The 23,147-nt window shown below is 53.8% G+C and overlaps 10 protein-coding genes across 10 annotated transcripts; 5 read left to right on the top strand and 5 right to left on the bottom strand.

The window, feature by feature from the left end:
- Window positions 1-581: 581 nt before the first annotated feature.
- Window positions 582-1,894, top strand: BJX68DRAFT_253819 (alpha-hydroxy acid oxidase; the record flags this gene model as incomplete). The annotated part of the gene is made up of 7 exons (XM_071042782.1): window positions 582-669; window positions 701-876; window positions 928-1,165; window positions 1,290-1,468; window positions 1,501-1,576; window positions 1,630-1,736; window positions 1,775-1,894. The coding sequence occupies 7 exons, from the start codon at window positions 582-584 to the stop codon at window positions 1,892-1,894; spliced, it is 984 nt and encodes a 327-aa protein (XP_070901908.1).
- Window positions 1,895-2,694: 800 nt separating this feature from the next.
- BJX68DRAFT_264393 (peroxidase family protein) lies at window positions 2,695-3,623 on the bottom strand (the record flags this gene model as incomplete). The annotated part of the gene is made up of 3 exons (XM_071044950.1): window positions 2,695-2,801; window positions 2,881-3,429; window positions 3,515-3,623. The coding sequence occupies 3 exons, from the start codon at window positions 3,621-3,623 to the stop codon at window positions 2,695-2,697; spliced, it is 765 nt and encodes a 254-aa protein (XP_070901907.1).
- Window positions 3,624-5,378: 1,755 nt separating this feature from the next.
- Window positions 5,379-6,316, bottom strand: BJX68DRAFT_231825 (uncharacterized protein). Its single transcript, XM_071039401.1, has 3 exons — window positions 6,210-6,316; window positions 6,041-6,115; window positions 5,379-5,884 (listed from the first exon to the last, which is right to left on the bottom strand). Exons 1-3 carry the CDS (start codon window positions 6,216-6,218, stop codon window positions 5,732-5,734), a joined length of 237 nt encoding a protein of 78 aa, XP_070901906.1. The 5' UTR covers window positions 6,219-6,316; the 3' UTR covers window positions 5,379-5,731.
- BJX68DRAFT_231824 (DUF1993 domain-containing protein) lies at window positions 6,317-7,164 on the bottom strand. Its single transcript, XM_071039400.1, has one exon. It carries the CDS (start codon window positions 7,050-7,052, stop codon window positions 6,543-6,545), a length of 510 nt encoding a protein of 169 aa, XP_070901905.1. The 5' UTR covers window positions 7,053-7,164; the 3' UTR covers window positions 6,317-6,542.
- Window positions 7,165-9,353, bottom strand: BJX68DRAFT_231821 (MCT family MFS transporter). Its single transcript, XM_071039399.1, has 3 exons — window positions 8,563-9,353; window positions 8,345-8,519; window positions 7,165-8,292 (listed from the first exon to the last, which is right to left on the bottom strand). Exons 1-3 carry the CDS (start codon window positions 8,824-8,826, stop codon window positions 7,457-7,459), a joined length of 1,275 nt encoding a protein of 424 aa, XP_070901904.1. The 5' UTR covers window positions 8,827-9,353; the 3' UTR covers window positions 7,165-7,456.
- Window positions 9,354-9,688: 335 nt separating this feature from the next.
- Window positions 9,689-10,731, top strand: BJX68DRAFT_253817 (glycoside hydrolase family 43 protein; the record flags this gene model as incomplete). The annotated part of the gene is made up of 2 exons (XM_071042781.1): window positions 9,689-10,049; window positions 10,109-10,731. 2 exons carry the CDS (start codon window positions 9,689-9,691, stop codon window positions 10,729-10,731), a joined length of 984 nt encoding a protein of 327 aa, XP_070901903.1.
- A 348-nt stretch (window positions 10,732-11,079) lies between these two features.
- Window positions 11,080-13,061, top strand: BJX68DRAFT_231820 (uncharacterized protein). Its single transcript, XM_071039398.1, has one exon. The coding sequence runs from the start codon at window positions 11,121-11,123 to the stop codon at window positions 12,789-12,791; it is 1,671 nt and encodes a 556-aa protein (XP_070901902.1). The 5' UTR covers window positions 11,080-11,120; the 3' UTR covers window positions 12,792-13,061.
- A 1,410-nt stretch (window positions 13,062-14,471) lies between these two features.
- On the bottom strand, window positions 14,472-15,829 carry BJX68DRAFT_253815 (uncharacterized protein; the record flags this gene model as incomplete). Its single annotated transcript, XM_071042780.1, has 4 exons — window positions 14,472-14,970; window positions 15,047-15,127; window positions 15,187-15,617; window positions 15,680-15,829. 4 exons carry the CDS (start codon window positions 15,827-15,829, stop codon window positions 14,472-14,474), a joined length of 1,161 nt encoding a protein of 386 aa, XP_070901901.1.
- Window positions 15,830-19,613: 3,784 nt separating this feature from the next.
- BJX68DRAFT_231818 (NADH:flavin oxidoreductase/NADH oxidase) lies at window positions 19,614-21,186 on the top strand. The gene has a single exon (XM_071039397.1). The coding sequence runs from the start codon at window positions 19,663-19,665 to the stop codon at window positions 20,908-20,910; it is 1,248 nt and encodes a 415-aa protein (XP_070901900.1). The 5' UTR covers window positions 19,614-19,662; the 3' UTR covers window positions 20,911-21,186.
- Window positions 21,187-21,821: 635 nt separating this feature from the next.
- BJX68DRAFT_231817 (EGFR-like transmembrane domain-containing protein) lies at window positions 21,822-23,119 on the top strand. The gene has a single exon (XM_071039396.1). It carries the CDS (start codon window positions 21,962-21,964, stop codon window positions 22,931-22,933), a length of 972 nt encoding a protein of 323 aa, XP_070901899.1. The 5' UTR covers window positions 21,822-21,961; the 3' UTR covers window positions 22,934-23,119.
- Window positions 23,120-23,147: the final 28 nt, after the last annotated feature.

Raw genomic sequence — 23,147 nt, 5'->3', positions numbered from 1 at the left:
CTTCCCCCGCTCGGCAGGGCCCTCCATCCAAACCTGCTCAAGCAGTCTAATCCCCAGACTCATCAATCCGATCGCGTGCGGCTCCACCTGCGCATACTACTTTCAGAAGCGATCCTTCAGCCGCAAGTCAAACGTCTCGCTTGCCGCAATAAACGCCGGCCAATAGAGCGGCAATGCCTGTACCTGCCACTCTGTCTTTATCCGCTCAACAGCTTCGATTCGGTCGAGCACGTCCTCGACATAAGGTTTCAGATATCGATGGCCTAGGCGCCGGATATGCTGCGCGAAGAAGGTTGGACAGGCATACCCGAAGAGACACATCTCCCGTAGTGCTGCAATATGTACTCGGTAGTCATCTCGGTCTTGATCCCTCAATCCTGCAGCTTCGGCACTGGTCCGACATACTCCAACGGAGCTCCGTGGAAGGCAGGATATAGCGAGCGCGGGCGTTATCATTAATTGGAGTCCAACTTACTCACAGAACAGCTTACTTCCTTTGGGATTTTTATCACACTTTGCTTTTCTCGCAGCATTGAGACTTTCCACCCGCGGAATTCAATCGCAGGCATCTATTGTCAAAAATGGCCAACCGCAATCAAACACTCGACGAAAAGGTTTACTCGATCAAGGACCTCGAGCAGTTATGGCTCAGCCAAGATGGAGAAATCCGTTCGCGGTGGGATATGCTTCTCCATCACAGACCAGACCAGACCAGAACCTAACATATTTGCAGAGTATTACAATGAAGGCGCCATGGACCTCATCACATTCGCCTCCCCACACAAACTCTCACAATCTATCTCGCATTGCGTTAACCAAGCATACAGTCTGCACTCCAACTCCTCTGCCTACGACCGCTTCGTCCTCCGCTCGCGCGTCCTCTGCGACATCTGAAACCTCGACACAAGCACACGTATCCTGGGCCAGACCGTAAAATTCCCCTTTGGCTTCTCCCCAACCGCCATGCAAACGCTCGCCCACCCGAAAGGAGACATTGCAACTTCCAAGGCCTGCAATGCGTCAAACGTCCTCATGGGCCTGTTGAATTACTCGACCATCAAATTGGAGAAGGTCATTCTGGGCCGCGAGAATACGCCTCATGTTATGCAGATGAGTCTTCTTAAGAATAAGGCAGCCATGGTTCAGATGATTAAAGGGGCCGAAGGTGGGCGCATGTCTTTTTTCTTTTTTTTTTTTGCCCCCAACAGTCGCCTCAGCCGTCTGGGTAGATTAGGACGTTTGTTCCTTAGAGTGAGTAGCTGACCACCGGCCACCCGCGGGATTCAAAGCCCTCTTCGTTACGCTGGACTGTCCGTATCTCGGACGCAGGCTGAACGAGTTCCGAAATCGGTTCAGTGTGCCAAAGGGGATGGAGTTTCCCAATCTGTTTCCTGGGGTGGATGTGACCAACCTGGAATATGGGGATGAAAGGATGGCTTATGGTAATACTGCCTATGGATCTACTCATGTTGCGGGATTCTTATCTGGGCTGCCGAACAGGCGACACAATTGAATGGCCCGAAATTATCCCCTTTCTTCCGACAGCACACTAACGTGCAGATATGGGCGAAGGGAAGTAAGTAATCCCACTCTCAAACCAAGGCCCAAACAAAAGACTAAGCCTTATAGTCTACACGTCCGAAGACAACCTCCTTGCGATAAAGCACGGCTTCAATGGCCTGATCGTTTCCAACCACGGCGGCCGGCAGCTCGACGGCGTCCTCTCCTCTCTCGACGTCCTCCGCGAAATCGCCCCCCCGTCGCACGCGGCAAGATCCCCATCGCCATAGATGGCGGAATCCGGCGTGGGACTGATATCTCCAAGACTCTGGCTCTGGGAGCGGACTTTTGTCTTGCGGGGAGGATTGCCCGATTCCGCACTTTGCGAGTTTGAGGAGCTCCAGAATCAAGCGGCCGCAGGTTAAGTGGGTTATTTTGGTCGTTGGGGTTGGGGGTGGTTGCTGGGATTGAGATGGAGAGTGTTGTCGGCGGCGGGTTTGGCGAGGTTGTTGGTGGGTGTTATTTTGATGGGCTTTGTCAAGGGGAGGGCGAGGGCAGTCCCGTTCGCGTTCGAAGCATGATATGACGATCTTGTCGGGGCGGAGGACGAATGCGGTGCTGAATACTTTCGATACTTTTATTCCGCCGAGGAGGTTAGCAGGTCCGGGGTGTTGTCGAGGATGAGGGCGATGATCTCAAGGGGGAGACTATTGATTTTGGTAATTTTTATACTTGTTACTCGCTGGCGTAGTTTCGTAACCGATTGTGCTGGCATTTGCAGTGGATTCCCGTGAAGTCCCCAGGCCACGCGAGGTTGCCCCGCGGCCTGGGCTTGCGAGGCTTACTCTTAGCGTCCTGTCTGGCCAAGAGTATTTTTTGGGCAGGTCTTTGGTTGTTTCTCCACGGGACACAAACTCTCGTCAGTGAATTGCTTCGCGTTGTCAGTAATTCTGGACATTACTATAAAGTTTATTTTATATAGCCTTTCTCCTCCTCCAGAGGTAATAGCATCGATCAATGCCTGTTCATGCATAATTAACATATAAGTTACGTCCAGAGGAACAATGCATGTCACCAGTTAAACGCCACTTGAGGCACTCGAGCTATGTACAATGAACTAGACAAGTAACCAGATATCAAATCATACTCTATATATTCATGTCAGATTAAACCCTCTCCGAGCGAGTCCACCATCTAAACCTTGACAGCTACAATTGCCGCATTCATAGCCCCAATAGTCGTCAGATTCCGCTGCGTCTTGGGCGCCCTGAACCCCTCAAGATACGGTATCCTCTCCTCCTCTGTCCAGGTCAGCCTCGCCTCTCACAATAAACATGCCCAACATAAATAATCGACAGGGAAAACGGCCGCGGAACTCACCAAAAAACGCCCGAATCCAAGCCTTGGGCACCGCCCCCGCCGCATAATCCCACAACGTCGTCATATAAAGCGCCGTCTCGCCAACACTCCCCATAAGCGCCAGCTCACTGACATTAAACTCCGGATTGAGCTCCTCGGCTTCCTTGAACCGTATCGCCCTTGCGCGCGCCGCAACCTCGATGGTCACATATAAATCCTCCTCACAGTCGACACCGGCATCGTACAGTCCCAAGCTCGTCGCCGTCCCATTCCACACCTCCCGGTCGAAACGGTGGTTATCGCTTAGATCAAAGTCGCTCCGCGACAGCGACCCGTCGTGCTCGATGGCGCCGTGCTTGTTGAGGTCGGAGAGGTGAAAGGTCGAGGCGTTGCCGGTTGAGGACAGGTTGAAGTCGAGGGCCATTTGGAAGGCCGCGTCCAGGGTTGCGGGGTGGTAGTTGTATGCGCCGAGGATTGCGGCGTGCAGATCTTCGAGCGAGATGTCGCGCCCGTCGCGCGGGAGGTAGCCGTGGTTGGCCATGACGTTTAGGCCGGGGCACGGTGAGCGAACTATCAGCGATGGTTAGTGTTTGGCGTTGGTAATACTGGATGAGGTGAGGTGAGGTGAGATAGGATGGGATGAGGGAAGCCTTACGATCGCCAGGCCCGGGGCGCCGCCATTCGTGGCGCTCATGTGGACTGCCGCATTCGCAGGCTGCGGCGATGGTAAGAACAGCCGCTTGGGCGAGGAAGATGAGTTTCATGATTTGTGTGTTTTGAGGTGCAATATTCTTGATCTGTATGTATGCTTCTTGAATTTTACAGCAGATATCCCACCTTATATACGACCCCCCGGGCATCCCCGAGAAATCTTCTAAAATCTTCCATAACAGATCGGCACCTCCTATGCACATCCCTGACCAACTCAGCCACAGGACACACCTACATCTACATCCGGGATGACGCCGCGGTCCCGCGCCCCAGGAACGACCCGTGGGAGTTTAAATCCTGCTATTCCCACCAATCCGTGGTCTTTCTTTGCAAAGCAGTTTCGTCATTTCATTGCCCGTGGTGCCTAGAACTGGCGGTAAGCGTATGCGTTCACTGGTTTATACGCGCTCAGCCTAGAGATGGGCGTGAGCGGCCAATCAGAGGTGGGCGAGGCGCAGGCTTGCGGGAGATACGCATACGGATACGCTTGGGGAAAGATTCTTGTTGTGCAGTGGGCTTGTCGTTGTCTGGCTCGCCAAGAAGGTTGAGGGGTGCCTAGACATGATATCCAATAATGTTCAAAGGAAGAAGACTCTTTTTGTTGCTTATTCTTCAGTCATCCTACCTGCGGCACAATCTCCGCTCCATACATGCAGACCCAGATTTCTCTAAGGCTTACGATGGTAGCAGCCACCACACTTTATTATCCGGGGGTTCTGATCTCCACAAGTGACAGACAAGAAGACTGTGACTTTGGTCAGCCATGACGAGTTAATGTTCTATCCCAGTACCATCGCCCCATTTATCATGCCTCTTTATCACACGCTTCGCTGCGCATGGACCCATTCAAGCGGACTTGTTAGAGCTTATTTTCACAGCTTTCTACAAAAAAACGCTGGCAGACACAGATCATGGGGATACCTCCGCATCATGCATCAACGGAACATTCCTCTGCTTCAAAGTATTCGTAATATTCACCATTATCGTCTAGTCATACTCAGGACAGCCCATCACTCTACAAGCTCCACATAAAGATGTCGTGAATAGTATTGTGGTGTACGGTAGTCTCGAGAACATGTTTCATGATTGAGAACTCGAATTACGATCTACCTGCGACACTAGCTAAATCTTAGTACGTTGACCATATGAGACAATGCTCTGTTGGATATGCAGTTCACGCAATAGACATGATGTTGTCTACCGAGGCCTCTATGAATGGGGTTGTTCTAGCTCCATATGGCATCACAGAGAACTAATTGAACCAGGTCTGGCCCAGACAGGGATCTTGCGAGACCTTGATGATCGGGAGTCTGTTTCATCTGGCTGCCGGGTATAAGCTGGAATAGATGAGCCGGCTCCGACTCCGATTTCGACTCTGACCAAAGTATACGATCCGCTGTATTGCAGGCTGGATCATCCGAGGTGTATACGCAGGTATCATGACTAACTAGGACTCGATCCATGATGAGCAAGACAGTTGCATTTGTCAAGATTGCGTTGTGCTTAGATATCTCCTTCCTTTGCTCGCAATGGTTATCGCCATGACGTAGATATATACTTCGCGAGACGGAGTTGTATATTGCAGAACTAAGAACAGAACAAACAAGCATCAAGTCTCAACCACAACCACCCAAGTAAACCAAGGGTCCCTGCGCAGGAGATTGTGGAAACATGGAGCCGCGTCAGTGGACGAACGGTTAGGCTACTGGGGCCCGCGGACTATGAACAGTTCATGGTCTAGCCGTTTCAGCGGGCTGTTCTTCGGGAGTTGTTGGAGGATGGGTATTTTGGGCCCAACGGGGAGGAAAATGTGCGATGGATGCATGCGCAGTTGTGTCCTGGGGATAACGTCACCAGTTAAGAGGGGCCGTGGTTTGTCGAGTGCGGACTCTAGACCGCCTGGGTCGGTTGATTTGGTGCAGAGCAGGGTAGGGCTGGGTGGTTGGGCTGCATTCTCCTCATGTACCGAGTCTACATGCATGCTACCAGTTATACGGTCGAGTAGGAGAATTGCAACACATGGTTGGTATCCATTAAACGCTCAAAGCTCATAAACACATTCATCACAACCCCGCCATCAAGGTCACACCAACTCCACGTCTTCAACCCCTCAACACCCGCAGCACCATCCACGCGGATTCGAACCTCATCTCTCGGCGGATCATTTCTTCGGCGCCTCGACGAAACCGGGGAAACAATCCTCCAGCGTCTTGCTATGCTTGTTGCTGGCATGCTCCGTCAACGCCGGGCCGCGAGTCGTCTTGAGGAATGTCTGGCGGCACACGACGCACTGGATGTCCTTGGCGGCTTCGTTCTAGGTCTCTGTAAGTGATGCGCCTTTCGCTTTTTCTATGCAACTTCTTGAATCCTCAAGCCTCAAGGTACCCGAGTCGTCCCCACATGCAAATACCGTATACATCGGTCGATCCCCCGGCAGAATAGACGCAGATAAATCAAAGGGAAAACATACGATCTTGGTCTGCGACTTGCCATTCCCCTTGGCGTCCTTCGCGTTGCGCTCGCGCTTCATGGCTGCTTTGGCTCCCTGTTGATTGCTGAGTAAGTCTCGGGCTGAAAAGTGGGACACTGAGGGAACTGGAGATGTGTCGCTCGGGCATTTTTGTGAGTTAGTAGCTTACGTTTCCCATGGTTATGGATGTAGATGATGATTTGGAGAAAGAGATGGTTTGTGTGAGAGATGAGTCGCGCGGTGTTACGGTCTTGAGTGGTGAAGTTTTTTTTTTCTCTCTGCGGCTACTTTTTTTTTTTTCCTCCCCTCCTTATCGCCGTTTTGCCCCTCGCGGAGGCGGACTCCGGCTCACCGTCACGTGGCTGTACTTGGCCAATCACGACGGGGCGGCTAAGAATAGCCCGAGACGGTCTAGCCCGTTCCTGGCAGACCCAAGCAGCGGGCACCCGTTGCTTGCCAGGGCACACCCATTAACTATTCCCCTCTCAAAACAAGTGAACGCTTACTCCCTCGGAAACCACCCCTCATACCAATCCCGCTTCCCAATCTCCACCCCCTCCTTTCTCAAAATCCCATACGCAGTCCCCAAATGAAAATACACATTCGGGAGCACAATCGAATGCGCATAGCTCGCCCCACTCATGTCAACCGTCACACCCGGTCCAACAGGCGTCGGCGCAACCTTCTCCGCGTTCTCATTGACAATGTCCTTCTCGGCCTTGGCCAGACTCTCGAGAACGGCGTTGATTCTTTCGAAACTCTCAGAGAAGGACGACGGGTTCCCGCCAAACTGCGTGGCGTCCCGCCCGGTTAGCCGCGCGGCCAGGTTCTCCGTGTATTGCGTGGCGAGGCGGATTTGGTCGGCGAGCGGGTACATTGTTTCGTGGAGGCGGGCGGAGAGGAGGGAGTCTGGGTTCTCGGTCGTTGCAATGGCTTTTTGGAGGATGTGCGTGAGGGTGCGCAGGATGGAGGTGCACACGGGGATTGTGCTGTCGTAGGTTGTTGAGGGCATTTTGGAGGTTTTTGCAGAGGGTCACCTGAGGTGGTAGGTCGAAAGGGTCGCTAGAGTATGTAGGAGTGAGTCAAGGAGATGTAAGATGAGGGGTTTTAAGTACTCCAAGTGACGGAATTGCTCGGGGCTATGGACACACGTGATTTGGGGGCTATTTGGGATGGGTACCTAGGTAGGTAGAGAGGGGTATGCAGTTTTCAGTAGCTTCTATCTACTCGGTGAGTATGTCGCAGTTCTGAAGAAAACCCACGGGATCGCTGTGGCCATGGTTGACATTAGAGACTATATATTGCTTCTTCTAACGGTTCCCGAGCGCATATAAGGAGACCTGCCACTCGTATGCGTATTCGCATGCTCCCTCGCCCGGGCCTCATCTATGACCTCACAATCCCAGCGTCGCCAGTCTAATATCTAGCAAAAAGCCTCCACCCCGTCGCTTTAACCCTCGCAAGCACAACAAAACTCGTCCCGACTACCGCAAAAACCCCCGCAAAAACCTTCAACCCAACCCAGCCCCCAGCCCCATCCACAATCGCCCCGTTGATCGGATTCGTCGTGAGTCCACCGACAGCCGTCGCAAGAAGCACAATCCCCGTGCGAAACCCTAACTCGGACATCGGCGAGATCTGCAGTATCAGCGGCGTGAGCAGCGACACGTACGCTCCGGAAAAAAAACCAAAAAGAATGCTGAATGCGATCAGGGCCGGCGTTGACGAGTCCGGCAGCCAGAGGGCGAGGATGCTCGCTGCAGAGAGATAGCAGACGACGATGAAGATGTTGAAGCGGCCGATCCGATCGCCGAGGACGCCTGCGGAGAGGCGGCCGAAGAGCGAGCCGGCGTTCAGGATCGGGACGAGGTAGTCGACGAGGTCCGCAGACATGCCTGCCTCGAGCGCCTGCACGGGGAGGTAGTTTATCGGCGGGTAGAAGCCGTATGTGAAGATGAACATGCCGATCATGAAGAGGAGGAATTGCGGTTCCTTTAGGGGTTTCACGAGCTCGGTGCGTGTGACGCTGCGCGGTTTTGGCGGGGTGAAGGGGCGCACGGTTAGGTTGGTGATTATCAGGAGAAACAGCATGACGAATGCGCAGGTGCGCATCGCCCATCCGAACCCCGTTGTGCGGATCAAATGGGTGACCATGACGGGGAGGACGATGCCGCCGATGCTCGAGCCCGTGAAGAGGATGCCGAACGCGGCGCCGCGGTTCTTGGTGAACCAGCCGGCGGCACAGGAGACGGCTGTTCAAGTTAGAATGATGATGGGGAGTTGGAGTTGGACGGGGTCAAGTACACGGCTGAAAGATCATGGAGACGCCAATGGCTGAGCATAGCCCTTGCGAGAGGAGGAGTTGATAGTACTCGGTGGACAGGCTCGTCATCATGAGTCCAAAGACGTGCAGGAAGCTGCCAATTAGGAGCAGCCAGCGCGGTCCATATCGGTCGAATATCGCGCCGACAATTGGTCCCTGACGGGTTAGCTGGATTGAGATGCTGGGAGGCGGGACATACCATGCCGAGCATGAAGAACACCTCGAGGGAAGGAATCCACGAGACGGTACTCGTCGAGTAGTCTCGAAGCAGGTCGTTTTGGTAGTACTCTTGAAAGACTCCAACACTGTTCAGCCAACCAAAACTGCAAAACGACGCACACCAGCAGCCGAGGATCACCAGCCACGCGACGACGCCTCCATCCGGGGGCGTGTGGGGGTCCGGCTGCGGGGAAGGGTCTTCAGGGTCATTGCCCAGGCTGTCTACCTCTTTATCGGACATCATGTGAGCTGGCAATAGGAGGGATAACTATTGTAAAACTTTTGTGGCCAGGGCGGTTGCTGTATATCCTCCACGGATCATCGGCACTTAGTGCGGTCCTTGGCGCGGGGATTCGACTGCCTCCACGGAACCCACGCCATCCGCTGCCGAAATGTTGCACTGCTCAGCATTATCGTGTGTGATCGGATCATGGATCGGTAAAGTGGCCAAGCGATGTTGAACGAAAGCTTCTCGTCGCGGCTCGGCCTGGCATAATGACGGGTTGGCAGTTCATCTGATAGTCAACGGAGCCGAGCATAACACGACTGTACCAATAATTTGGACAATGACTTTCGCCTCGACCGGTCCAACCGGGAAAAATATTGTCGCTATTTAGATAGACAACCGGCATGAGCTTCCTGACCAGTTCCAGGAATGGTCGACCTCCACCGAGGATGGGGGTGCATGATCCAGCAGATCATCGCAAGCCAAAGACAAACAAATCGAAAATATACCACAGTATAAGCCCACAACAATAGGGATCGGTCGGCGAGTGAATAAACATCGACAACCCTCACCCCTGTTTCTTCAGACGGTAGATCCACGCTGTGTCCGCGGCTGGGGGGCTCCTGAACCAAAGCAGCTTCTTTCCGGTGGGGCGCCGGGGTCCTCAGCCACAGTCCGGGGTACCGAAACGGCCGCAGGTAAACGCGATGCAATTCCTTCAATCAGATCGTAGACCGGTGATTAACCCGGAGATACCGCAAAATGTGGTTTGTCCTTCATTGCAGTACCTGATGTGGCTAGCTTGGGCTATATGAATGTCCCATTGCCCGCGCTTCAGCATTAACCATTGCAGATTGCACCACTCGCGCAAATCTACAAAATGAAACTGAACCTTGAAACCCTCTTTGGAACGGCAATATGCCTTCTGACCCTCCTCCCCTCAACCTGGGCGTGGACAAACCCGATCCGCAACCCCGGCGGCAGCGACCCCTTTATCGCATACTCTGGCGGCTACTACTACCTCCTCACGACGGAATGGTCGACCGTTGAAATCGCGCGCTCAACCACAATCAACGGCCTGAAGACCGCAACTAAAAAAGTCATCTACTCCGACTCGACCGCCTCGCGCTGCTGCAACGTCTGGGCACCCGAGGTCCACTACCTCGGCGGCAAGTGGTATGTCTATTTTACCGCGGGCAACGGGGATAATCTTGATGGACAAAGGTTGCATGTTTTGGCTGGTAAGCTCGCACCTACGCACTGCCTGTCTCGTCGCTGTTACTGACCAGCTATGGTATAGGCGGCACAACCCCCTGGGACGACTACACGTACGCGGGCCAACTCACAACGGAATGGTCCATCGACGCGTCCGTCCTCCGCTTCAACGACTGGGGCAATTTCCTCATGTACTCGTGCTTCCACGGCGTCAGCTACCAGTCCATCTGCCTGCAACAACTCTCGTCCACATACACGTCGCTCACGGGCTCCATCTCCGTAATCTCCCAACCAACCCTCGCCTTCGAAACACACGGCACCCCCGTAAACGAAGGCCCCGTCGCGCTGTACTTCAACGGTCAAACCCACATCATCTACTCGGCCTCGTACTGCTGGACACCATACTACTGCCTAGGCCAACTAACCTGGGACGGGGCGAGCGATCCGCGGCTTGCGAGCGCGTGGACGAAAAAAGACGGGTGTGTGTTTGCGAGCGCGAATGGGAATTACGGCTCGGGCCATAATTCGTTCTTTGTCAGTCCCGATGGGAGCCAGACGTGGATTGCGTATCATGCGACGAGTAATAGTGCGGGGGCGTGCGATGATAGTCGGTATACGATGGTGCAGTTGGTGGGGAGCCACAGTGATGGGAGCCCGAATTTTGGGAGTCCAGTTTCCTGGGATCATGTGTATAGTGAGCCGAAGTAGGCTGTCTCGCTGTTTTGGTAATTGAGGGAGGATATACATGCGATGCGGATGATTCACGAGGATCGCAGAATGATTGAGGGGGAATCGTGAAGGTGCAAAATACCATCTTAGGGAATGTATATGGCTACAAATGGTTTCCAATGTTTCAATGCTTGGTATAAAGGATCTCGACGCCAAGATTACACGAAAAGCTCCAGGCAAGCGGCAGGAATACGAGGATGATCATATCAGAACTTGGGCAAGAATAAGCGACTGGACGGCATTGACCAGGATCAGGTGACGGATCCTGCGCCTCAGCCTCATTACCCCTGATAAAATAATTCTTCAAGCTGTATTGAAAGGCGGAGAGATTAAGAGAGAGAGAAAAGAGAAAAGTGAAAAAAAGACTGATGGTAGGAGCACCAGACATAATAACGTACGTGGGCGTCCCCCTCGCGGTCCTCGGCGTCCTGCCCATATTCTACACCTGCATCCGCTCGATCCTGGCCCGGCGCTCGATCCGCCACGTCCTCAAAACCAATGGCCTCGCCTCCACATCCATCACCCGCGGCAGCCTGATGTCCGGGATAATCGAAGTCGAAATCCCGCGGCGCAGAATCACACCATTATCCCGCGACAGCGACCCCGGATACTGGACCCTCAATCCACACACTATTTCGCTACCCGGCGGGTCTTGGGCAACGCTCAACTGGAATGAGCTTCTCACGGGCAGAGTCCTCTACCGGTGTCAGTATAAAGAGGAGCTCCGCGTGCCGCCGGCGGAGATTGTGTTCGAGGAGCTCGTGACGTTTTTGCTGGATCGCGGGGCGGTTCCTGATCCGAAGGGGTGGAGGGTTCTCAAGTCCATTGGGCTGTGGACGCCGACGGGGACGGTGTTGTTGACGGCGCCGGGTTCTGCTTCTAGGGGGAGTCCAGGTGCAGGTGCAGGTGAGGCGGTACTGAGGCTGGCGCTGCCGTATGATGGGGATGGGATTTTGAGACTGGCGCTTAAGTGGAGGAAAGAGTGGGACTGTCGCGATGTGAATAGTTTGCCGCCGTTTTGGATGAGGCTTGCGCGGCCACTTTGCGAATCCGATCAGAGGTCAATCGGTACTCTTGTGAAGCAGTCGGACGACGAGCCCTTGTTGGGCAGTCCAATGCCCTCGTTGCTCGCAGAAATAAGCGAAATACATCGCTCAGCGGAGCCCGAGGATTCCAGCGACGGCGTCCGCTTCCATTCAGAGAGCGGTCACGTCCAGACGGTGTATTTTGAATCAAAGGGCCTCCTCACAGGCAAGCAACACCAACCCTGGCACAATTCCACTCCTGCAAGCGCCTGGTTCAGCTGGGCCGCAGCAGCCCTCAGCCAAAAGAGCTCCACAGGCCTCTGGAACGTCTGCATCCCCTCCGAAATCACTACATTCGCAACCAAATCCTCCATCCCAGGCGGCGTGCTCGCCCTCCTCGAGATCCTCGACGCCACCGCAATCCCGCCCTTTGCCGAACCACCTCCAGACCAGAGCATCGACATCATGCAGCGCCACCGCGCATTCGTCGAGGGGCAGCGGCAGCGCGCGATCGAGGAGAAAATGCCCCCCGCTCAAGCGGCCGAAGCGGCGCGGGCTCGCATGCTCGCGCAGTCTCAGTCGTTTCACGAGCAGCACGTGAAGAGTATCCAGGCCAAGAAGGAGTATGAGGCGAAGAGGGTTATCGGGGCGTTGAATTCGATGCCCCTGTCGGTTGCTGTTGTTGCGGAGAAGTGTCGGCTTTACCTCGTTGGGGAAAATGTCATTCCAGCAAGCTATACTCTCGATGATCTGGCGCGGACGATACTATATCTGATGATCATGTCATCCGAGGCTGCGAAGCTCATCACGGAGGTTCTGGAGCAGTGGCGGTCCTGGGCTGAGAAGAGTGGGCTCAATCAGCAGCATTTGGAATATCTGAAAGCGAACAAGATCTGGTTCTGCTATGCGTCTGCGTTACTGGCGGTCATTGAGCAGGCGGGACATTCGGAGGCGCAGCTCTCGCTGGATATGATGGAGTGTTTGAAGATATGGCATACTGTCCATCTGGGATAGAGTCGGTTTCGGGCTCAGCGAAGTCAACTTGATACATGGCAATGGCTACAATGCAAACTGTTCAATACTTGGACGTATTCTTCGTGATCACATTGTTCCTTTGACCCTAGTCTCTATCAGACTACCCTGTGAGAGGGTTACCTATGTGATCTTGAAGTGCAGTGGGTAGCTTTCGTATTCACTAGGTCCGAAGTACGCTATATGTCGTGATGACCACTAAAATAGACCTGCCTTTCATGTCTGTGTATAAATATATATATGACGCTTTTATTTCTCTAAAACTACTAGAAAAGTAAAGTAATAACTCCTTCCTAGCTTGGCTAATCCACCTTAGTCATAACATAAGGGCTAGAGCCTCTTAACACCCCGGTATAGCTCATCTTGAGGCTCTACAGAGTAGTAGGGATAACGTGGAAGGCTTGTACGATTAGTCCAGCGCCCTGTTAATAGAGAACCCCCCAAAGATTCCTAAAAGAGCTGCCATACCCTGTCGATGCAGACCTCTTCTTCAAACTTATAGAGTAGATGGTGAGTCCGTTCACAGGACTAGCCATGCGACGGCCTGAACCCCCGACTATGGCGTTTTTAGGAAATACCATGTAGGGTTGTCTAGACGCTTACCCCTTAGCACTCCATTTGACTTTCTGATCAGGTTCTTAGAGATTTGACACCGCCCATCTCTCTGTCCAAACGATCAACCTCAACATCCTCTACCCACCAGGCTCCGTAACAAACAAACCCCGCTCCTTCCCCGTAATCTCGGCCATCCAAAACGCGAAAGCAGCCATACCTACGGGTACGGACTCTCGTACGGTCTCTACAACAAGCGCAATGGCTGCAAACAACTCAACCGCGACAGTTGCCCAGTGGCCTGATATCCCGTATGTACCTCAATGCCTGTGTTGATAGGTACCTTTAGAGTGAGAAGGAGTATGCGGACCCGGACCCCGACACGAACGCCTTCGCCCTTGTCATACTTTGGCAATGTAGCCATTGCAGCTGGCGATTCTCATCAGTCGAGGTATGCGTGAGCCGCTCGGCACCCTCGGGGAAGTATATCCTCCCCTAGATGTATAGTACAGAGACCTGCGCGGCGGGCAACGTCGTAACTGGAACATACGGCGGGCGCACGTCCCTTCTCAACCGCACCCGAAGGCGACGGCTCCGACCTTTCCACGCTATTTGATACGGGCCCCTCGTACGCCGGCGCATGGATAATCCTCGAGCCAAGGGATGATGGGTGTCCGTTCCGCCTTGAGCGGGGTATATCCGAGCCTGATCCGTATGGAGCAAAGATGCAGCGTCCCCGGCAGGTGTAGAGTCTTGTTGAACATTATTCGGTTCATTCGTCGAGGTATACGACGCGAAGTGGTCTGGGTTCCGGGTTGCGGGTTGCGGAGTGGGAGGGGAATGAGGATGGAGAGGATGCTGGTGTCTCCGTGAGGCTGGGGATGGGGAGTTTGGTGTCGGTGTTGTTTGTGGTGCAACTTTAGCACATACTTGTATAAAGTCGGCACAAGTCACGTTACTTTCTAGGAATGAGTATCATTCTCTTCCTTCGATCTAGGGGATGTGGCCAAGAACCGCGCCAAAGATAATACCAGATATAAGCGTGACTTTCATATGCCATTATATTTGTACAGTATACGAACATCGCCCCAACAGCATCAACGGCACAAGCTACCGCTCATACGTAACATCCACCTGCCGACTAACCATGATATCCGCGTTCCCATGCTTCTTCCCACCTTTCATGGCAAAAATCCCCTTCTGACTATCCCCATCACTCAACTCACTCTCATCCCCCGTCCCCGTCCCCGTCCCCACATTCACATGCGACCCCCTCGTAATCTCCGTTACAGTATTCATATACCCCCCCGGACCCCCCGCGCCATGCTCCCCACTCTTCCCGCCATGCTGCGACAGCTCGTACCCAGACGCTAGGCGCGACGCGCCGCCGCCGCTGCGACTGCGACTCCCGCTATACCCGGTCCGTCGAAGTGTGCGCTCGAAAAAGGAGTGGAAGATGGGGCGGAGGGTGGCGATATTGCCGACGGTCATTCCGATGGCGTTTTCGGCGAAGCCCCAGATGAGCACGTCGGAGACGGCGAAGAGGTAGTCGGTTTGGTTTGTGAGGTTTATGGTGTATTTGAGGCGGATGCAGGCGGAGAGGGAGGCGCTGGATTTGAGATTTGTTAGTAATGCGATAGCGTTGAGGATGGGGAGGGGGTGTTGGGGTAGGATGAGAGGCGTACAGGATGCCGAGACTCATTAGCCCCATGACGGCGACTTTGCTGTTGCGGTTGAGCTGGACGTTCCAGAGGAGCGGGATTGGCCTGCATATAGATGTTAGTCCCATCGTCCATCGTCAATTATATCCAGAATGGATACGCACATCAACGCCGTAACCCAATCCGTCGCAATATTCACCGCCGTCGTCGCATAGTAAACATCCGTAAGCACATGCGCCGGCTGACAATGCCCGCCCTTCTCCAAAAGACTCGTATCCCACGCCGCCTGGATCGGAATACAATTAATGAGGATGAAGATAAGCGCAATCACATTCATCAGCGTAAACAGCGTAATCACCGCATACTGGATGTAGATGTACATCATGCGCCCCTCGGCGATGCGAATCAGCATCCAGCTGATGCTGAGCTTGATGGGGATAATCGCCGCGCAGTAGCCGACCTCGAAGACCAGGAAGAATTTCTGGCCCTCGGCCGCGTACCGCTCGTTGCCCGGTTGTTGGAGGCGCCAGGCGTGGATGCCGATGCCGTTGAAGGCGCCGCCGAGGCAGCCCGAGACCAGGACGCAGAAGGGGATCTTTTGTTTCGTGTTAGTTGGCGTAAGATCAGAGGAGGGTTTGCCGGGTTGGTTCTACGTACCAGTGCGACTGTCATGATCCAGTCTTCTACTGACCATGATCGCCTCGTCAAGCGACAGTAGACGCGCAAAGCGTAGGTAACAAAAGCGAGAACGCTCAGGAAGATGACACTTCCCGCCACATTCGGCGAGTGGTCGCCTGTAATCGCCATGGTCTCTTTGTGTCTGACTCAGGTGGGATGCGACTTTGACGGGGGAAACAAACTCGGGGGACCAAAAAAGGTAACAAAGAAAAACGCGGATGAGCTCACATAAAAAAGAATGGCCACTACCAGTCCTTTCCTTTCTCTGCCAACTTGCCAAGCCTCGCCGACAACAGCAAGCAAGAAAGCGGCAAAGCCTAGGATCATCAAGCTCGAGCCGAGATTGAAGCGGAGAATTCTGCGCTGCAGAGATCCACCGCACGCAGCCCGCTGTGGAACACTTCTCTCGCCTCATTGGAATGATCGCAGCGCTAGAATTCTAGACTCTTCTCGCTTGGTTGAAGTTGGGGCGCGCTATGCTTTACCAGGTAAAAGGAGGAAGATCTTTAAAGCTGGAACTTGGAAGATTTGATGAGGGTGGAAAAGAGGTTGATTCTTGATCGACAAATCGATATTATCGACGTCTAGATAAGGGCAATCCGCCGCAGAAGACTCTACGCGTATTCTGTCCTGACCCCTGGCTCTCGACATGAGACCCATTCCAGCTTCTGGTAGCTAACCAATAGTCACCAGTGATTTTGAGATACCCGGATTTGGTTCCGTGGGTGAGTTTTTCACCATGACAGCGCCAGATTGCGGTCGACTCCACCCCACGAGTCATGGACAATCCTCCTACACTACGCTGCTAACAGTGCGCGGAGCGGTGCTCAATGGGAAAATCGGCCTAGCGGCACGCATTAATCGCCTCTTGAAATCTAGAGCTACGAGTACAAGTCTGTCCTGTCCTGCCCAGTGGCCCTTGAAGTTGTGGACAGTGGGGTGGCGAACGTATACTCGGCTAAAGTATCTGCAGGCGCCAGCGCCTAATCCTTTTCGGAGCGATCAGTCTCGGTACTGAACAGTGAATGAATATCCGCGCCAATGAACGTCCTCCAAAGAACAGGCTAGACACGGCGGGGGATTACCGACATGCGATTGAAAGTCTGATTCAGGTGATCTCTACGATATCGGGGCTCTCGGCGACTGACCGAACCATCTCCTCGGGACTCGAGCGCTCGAGTCCTCGCCAGCTTACGCCTTATTTCATACCTTTACACGCCGATCGAGGTTTATTAGCGTAGTAATAATATCTACAGGGCTGTGTGCTGACTCGCAACCAACGTGGGTATATCCCTTTCAGGTCATCGAGGATATGCGAGTTTGAGACGCCTCTTCACCTCGATCTGTGAGCTCTAGACGAGAAAAGGGGCACAGTCACAGGTCCATCCAGTTTATCTACTGGAATCCGCTACAATCTTTGGTACACTATCCCCAATGCCAAGTCTGCCAAGGGTTCCTTCCCTTGGAAGATGCAAAGGCTATTCTCACCTAGCTCGAGTGCTAGCTCTTTTCCAAGAGTCCAAGACCCAGAGACTCGGGTTCTCCGACGTTTTCCATCCTGTCGCTTCCCCTCGCAGTACGCCCAACATCGCACTTCACGGGGAATGTCCAGCCACAGTGGCGCTTGGCGGCAACTCCTTTCACAGTCCCGAGTCAGTCCTCGCGTTGCAATACCTGTTTTGACCATGGGCGGACTTAATCTATAGGGAATCCCGGTCAAAGTCCTGTACGGCGCCGGCAAAATGGTCTTGTAGCTATGCGAGATGCTAGGGCAATGATCCTACAGGAGTAGCGGCAGCCACGACTTTGGCGACCCTAAATCACGAGAGCAGCAGTCCGGCGTCCAGTACCAATATTTCGAGCGGCTAGTAGGAGGAGGCCCGGTCGTCTTAGGTCAATGAAAGCCGGACTTTCCTGTTGTTATCCAGGATCCCTATCTGGAGTGGAATTTGTCAAGCCTATTACTATGCTGAGCGATTCGTGGCCGATTGTTTAGTCAAAATTGGTATGAGAGCCCATCAGTCCATTTCTATATAGCAGCATTAATGGGTTTCTTGTGAACAAGGTGAGACACACAGTGTTTGAACAATAGTATCCCAAACTTATCGTTCCAAGCACCCGATTTTCGTTGATGAGAATACTGTAGTACGTTTTATGTTGTCTGTATTGTGTAAGGAAGGAGAAAGATCATGAAGCCATATAAATTGGTCAAGGCCAGCCGTCATATTCCAAGCTCACACTCCTTTCGGATGAGCAACGGGGGTACGACGTATGGTACTCATACCCTTCCGCCTGCAATATGACAATCGGCAGTGTAGTCTACTAGTACTCTATCGATACCCTAAGGAAATCACTATTTGGACCACGCCCCAAAAAAGACAAATCCCCACCCGTTATCCTCTCCTCTGGCCAATCTGCTCTCGCTGTTGGCGGTGCAGCCAGCACCGTTCGCGCATTGCCTGGTAGTCATGGATTCGCGGTAAAATAACAACTGTCTCGCACTCCTAGCGCCATGAGGACTGGGCTTATCTCTATGTTAGAAACTACCCTTACTTTATTGATAGTAAAGCCTAGACTACGTCTGCTCAGCAATACACAACCCTGCGATACTCAGATGAACAGCCTGAGATCAGGTCATAACAGAGATGGACGTTAGGAGCTTCCACCAAGCACCTGGCAACACGGACGTGACCTGGCTTAATTCCTTCCTCATTATCCTGTCGTCGGCTGCTGTTGCAAACATGGGTCGCGCGAAAGGATCAGCCCTTCTATGTCACGAGCAGCCCTCCACTATGTACCACTTCTATTAGTCGTTCGCATCTATCTTCACCTCGCCAATGGCACGGATGCTGCAACCCGGCTTGTTCAGGGACAAATAATATCTCATTGACATTGCTGCTATGATGGGAAAGTGGCAAACTTCCTTTGACAGTGCGCCTGGCTGTCTTGCATTGCGGTGTATCCACCATGGCAGCGAGTAATCACTTGAGAAAATAGATGGGATGACTATACTTCTTGCTATTATTTCCCCCCAAGTGTAAGAGCTTGGCCTGACATCTGGCATTTGGCATCTGGCTCAGCCCTAACGCAGGTCACCGCCGAAGTTGACTATCATTTTCAGTAAATAGTGCAAAAGCAATCTGCCGGTCGGCAAGGAGCTATACATATTACGGGACCTCGGTCGTCCACGCCATGTTCTTCCGTGTAGCTTTCGATAGATGCATTTCAGGCATGCCGGCGTCGCGCTACGCTACCTGTGATAACCTCGACCTGCGGCCCTGTGTTTTGCGCCGCATACAGCAACCCGGGTTGCGCAGCTGCGGTATAGGACATATCATTGGCCGTCTCCTATAATGGACCAGGGGACTATGGAACCAGAATGGCTATCGGTATGTGCTGCGATAATGTGTTCTGTTTTATTACCTATGGATAAATTGCCGCTGACTTGACGATATTAGTTTTGTCGAGAAATATGGACACCTCTCTACAGGAGATACTCGCAAATTCACTCAAAGTCGCTTCTCAGACCTGCGCCAGCATTTCAGTGATTGTGCATAAGAACCAACCACTCAAGCGGTATACTGATAGCGCTTCTGCTCAAGTATTGTTAATCAATCTGTTGCTGGTTCTGGTAAACATCAAATAAGGCTGGAAGTCGCACCCCTGATCCTGATGCGTGCAGCACTCTCTAATCTGCCTCATGCTAGGTAGTGTGCAATGGGCCCTCATGCAGGATTAAGCCATCACGCCATAAGGATCGCCCCCAAGTTCAGAGCGAGGTGTATTATTAATGGATACTATGAATCATCCCGCATCATACCTGCTTAATAATGTACCCCAACACGCCAAAGAATAGCCAAAGCGTATATAAAAGCCATAAAGCCTGCGGTAGTTCAACATACTAAATAGAATATACTGTACAACCCACCCCACCTCAGAATCAATCAGAATCCGTACACACAATGCCCGCCCACCAAATCATCGACAACCCCGCCGCAAGCGGAATCTCCTACTACACTCCGGCGCAATCCCCCCTCGCAGGAACCCACCTCTCCGGCGCACGCACAAAGCTCTTCTCCCCGCTAACCCTGCGCTCCCTCCCCCTCCCCAACCGCCTCTTCCTCTCCCCGCTGTGCCAATACTCCGCGCGCGACGGCCACGCCACAGACTGGCACCTGACACACCTGGGCGGAATCATCCAGCGCGGCCCGGGGCTCGCGATAATGGAATCGACGGCCGTCCAGGCGCTCGGCCGAATCACGCCGCAGGATCTGGGTCTGTACGACGACGCCCAGATCGCGCCGCTGGCGCGCATTACGGAGTTTGCGCGCGGCCAGGGGCAGAAGGTTGCCATCCAGCTTGCGCATGCGGGGAGGAAGGCGAGTGCGGTTGCGCCGTGGTTGAGTGCGAATGCGATGGCGGTCGCTGAGGTTGGCGGGTGGCCTGGGGAGATTGTTGCGCCGTCGGCGGTGCCCTTTGAGGAGGGTGTTAATGCCGTTCCGAGGGAGTTGAGTGCTGAGGAGATTGGAGAGTTGACTGGGGATTTTGCGCGGGCGGCGGAGCGGGCTGTGCGCGCGGGGTTCGATGCGATTGAACTGCATGCTGCGCATGGGTACTTGCTGCATCAGTTCCTGAGTCCCGTGAGTAATCGGCGGACGGATGGGTACGGGGGATCCTTTGAGAATCGGACGCGGTTGCTGTTGGAGGTCTGCGATGCGGTTCGCGAGGTGATTCCAGCTGGCATGCCGCTGTTGGTCCGCGTCAGTGCGACAGATTGGTTCGAGTTCGATGAGAAGCTCCAGGAGGAGTTTCCGGAGAGCTGGACTGTCGCTCAGACTGTGCAACTCGCCTCGCTGCTCGCCGACCACGGTGTCGACCTGTTGGACGTCAGCTCCGGCGGCATCAACCCAAAATCAGCCATCGCGATCCGCTCGGGCCCGGCATACCAGGCACATTTCGCGCAGGAGATCAAGAAGGCTGTTGGGGACAGGTTACTTGTCGCGGCGGTGGGTGGTATCAAGACGGGGGCTTTGGCTGAGGAGGTGCTGCAGTCGGGTGTGGATGTCGTGCTCGCGGGACGGTGGTTCCAGCAAAATCCAGGGTTGGTTCGGGCGTTTGCGGATGAGTTGGGCGTCAAGGTGAGAATGGCGAGGCAGATTGATTGGAGTTTTGATGGGAGGGGGAAGAAGGGGAAGGAGAGCTCGCTGTAAGTAGCCATGGAGCTATTGGCGGCTGTTGGCTCCTCTTGTCGGCTAGAGTATACCTACCTTGAACACATCTAAGCACACCAGTTCCAACTGGGTGTCCTGGCACCTTTTGGGCCTACTGGGACAATGCCAAACCTCTGTACGCGACTATTCGTTGGGTACAACAAAGTTCTCCTCTTCCTCAGAGGGTTGATTGATTCGAAGGCTGCGAACTACAGCAAAGCAGATGATGACTGAACATAACGGCAATCAGCGAAATGCTTCAGCCAGTGTCTCGGCAAACTCATCAAGTTGGCAATCTTATGTTCATAGCGAATAACGAGAGGATCGACGCGTGAGCCTCCCCACTTGCCGAATATGCTCGTATACGAGATCCGATCCGCTGTGGATTAATACGCTGTCACTGAGGGTTCCGCGAGCCCTAACAAGGCCTGAGCCGCGGCGCCACCAAATAAGCATCATCCTCCAGCATCGCCATTGGCATTATCCGAATGCCGTTGCTGTGTCTGGCCAAGGCTGCCAGGCAGCAATCTTGTCCCAAAAGGCTGACCTTGTCAAATCAGTGATAGCGTGGGTTGGCTGACTCGCGGCGACAAAAGTATTGGTGGGTCGAATTGCTAGCGCATCATCGCAATGTTGGAGCACCCTTCCGCGTTGCTTCAATTCTATCGTGTTGTACGCTGTTGAAAGCCGAAAATTCCGCGGGAAATTCGTGTAGAACGCAGCCTTACGCACCAAAAACCTTGGTCGCTACACCAAAAGCTGCATGGCCATCGCCGTCGCTGTCATCACTTAAAATCAGCGCAGGATGGGATCTGGCTTCGGGCGTCGGGGTCGGGGTCTTGGACCCTGCAAACTAACTCACAACCGGCAATAAATGGATCCTGGAGCAGGCAGCTAAGCTCTGGGCCTAACCCTCTTGGTCTAGATTCGAGATTCAGAGAAAGGCTCCCCGATTCTCGAAACACCAGTCCTGGTTTCTCCCCCTTTTCTGATCATTCCGTGTTGCCTCGCAAAACCAGATACTTTGTGCGAACCGCATCACAAACCAACCATGTCTACACCAGAGCCGGAGGAGGCAACCTCAGTAATATTGTCTACACCTGAACCAGCGCAACCGACCGAAACAACAGACTCGCAAACAACGGCTCAAGCCACCGAAACGCCCATCGGCTCAGTAACAACCGTGACAGTGACAGCCCCTGCAGAAACCAGCGCAGAGACAAACACAGCCACGGATGCCTTGACAACAACCCTCTCCATCCTGACAATCCCCTTCTCCCCAGACCAAAACATCCTCCAATCGCTCGTCGGCAGCATCTCCGCCGTCGACCACGAAAACGAAGAAACCACCATCGTCCTCGACTGCGCCCCGACGGTCACGTCCTGCCTCGAGAGCCTCATCCCACTGACAATCACAACGGGTCCCTCGACATTCATATACACGTGGTCGTGGGATGGGCCCGGATGGGGATCCATCCCGTCAACGGCGACCGTCGACTCGAGGGAGACGATTGAATGCGGGATCGTCGGGACGCAGACGCTTGGGTGCTTGACGTCTCATGTGGATTCGTATAGCGGGACTGCGTTGCCCGTGACGACTGCTCTGTCGGTTTACGGGACCGAGGGGTTTAGTCGTGAGGCGGTGGTGATTACGGCTGGGGTGGAGAAGCTGGAGACGACTACGAGTGCTTCGGCTACGTCAACGGGTGATTCAGTGGATGAGACTCCGGGCTCAACACCTTCGGATCCGGAAGGGGACTCGGGGTCGGGATCGGGGTCTTCTTCGAAGGCGTGGATTGCGGGTCCGGTTGTTGGTGGTTTGGTCGCGATCGCCTTGGTCGTTGGTCTCGTTTTCTTCCTGCGGCGACGTCGACAAAAGCGAGCGCCTTCAGCAACTACCGCGGCGCCGATTGCTGAACTGCCGGAGAAAGGCGTCTACAAGGGCGAGCTTCCTGCAAGGGAGCCGGCTGCAGCAGAGCTGTCAGCTGTCAAGGGCCAGAACCAGATTCATGAGCTGGCGTGATGGGGTACGGCAGGGAGTGGGAATGCGACCTGGAAGAGATTGGCATGGATAATTGCTTTGCACTTGCGTTTATTATACCCATTGTACATACGAATGCTCGGATGATGATCGAATGAAAAGATGGAATTCCAAGTCTAGTATCAGGCAACAGGCGGCCGGGTCTGGAAGGCAGAGTGTTGCACGGACTCTATGGCAGTGGATCCTAGGCCAGGGC

Source organism: Aspergillus pseudodeflectus (assembly GCF_044049435.1).
Source record: "Aspergillus pseudodeflectus strain CBS 756.74 chromosome Unknown BJX68scaffold_10, whole genome shotgun sequence".
Taxonomy (NCBI): domain Eukaryota; kingdom Fungi; phylum Ascomycota; class Eurotiomycetes; order Eurotiales; family Aspergillaceae; genus Aspergillus; species Aspergillus pseudodeflectus.
The sequence above is the reverse complement of the archived record's forward strand: the minus strand, read 5'-3'. Positions and strand labels throughout refer to the sequence as shown.

What these genes read in the sequence shown, in the direction of transcription:
- BJX68DRAFT_231818 (XM_071039397.1), top strand. Translation starts at nt 19,663, where the DNA reads ATGCCCGCCCACCAAATCATCGACAACCCCGCCGCAAGCGGAATCTCC.
- BJX68DRAFT_231825 (XM_071039401.1), bottom strand. An exon ending in GCAAGTCGCAGACCAAGATC is followed by an intron (nt 5,885 to 6,040) that starts GTATGTTTTCCC and finishes ACAGAGACCTAG; the next exon opens with AACGAAGCCGCCAAGGACAT.
- BJX68DRAFT_231821 (XM_071039399.1), bottom strand. Translation starts at nt 8,826, where the DNA reads ATGATGTCCGATAAAGAGGTAGACAGCCTGGGCAATGACCCTGAAGAC. An exon ending in TGTTCTTCATGCTCGGCATG is followed by an intron (nt 8,520 to 8,562) that starts GTATGTCCCGCC and finishes CTAACCCGTCAG; the next exon opens with GGACCAATTGTCGGCGCGAT. An exon ending in CTCCATGATCTTTCAGCCGT is followed by an intron (nt 8,293 to 8,344) that starts GTACTTGACCCC and finishes TAACTTGAACAG; the next exon opens with CCGTCTCCTGTGCCGCCGGC.
- BJX68DRAFT_231817 (XM_071039396.1), top strand. Translation starts at nt 21,962, where the DNA reads ATGTCTACACCAGAGCCGGAGGAGGCAACCTCAGTAATATTGTCTACA.
- BJX68DRAFT_231820 (XM_071039398.1), top strand. Translation starts at nt 11,121, where the DNA reads ATGGTAGGAGCACCAGACATAATAACGTACGTGGGCGTCCCCCTCGCG.
- BJX68DRAFT_231824 (XM_071039400.1), bottom strand. Translation starts at nt 7,052, where the DNA reads ATGCCCTCAACAACCTACGACAGCACAATCCCCGTGTGCACCTCCATC.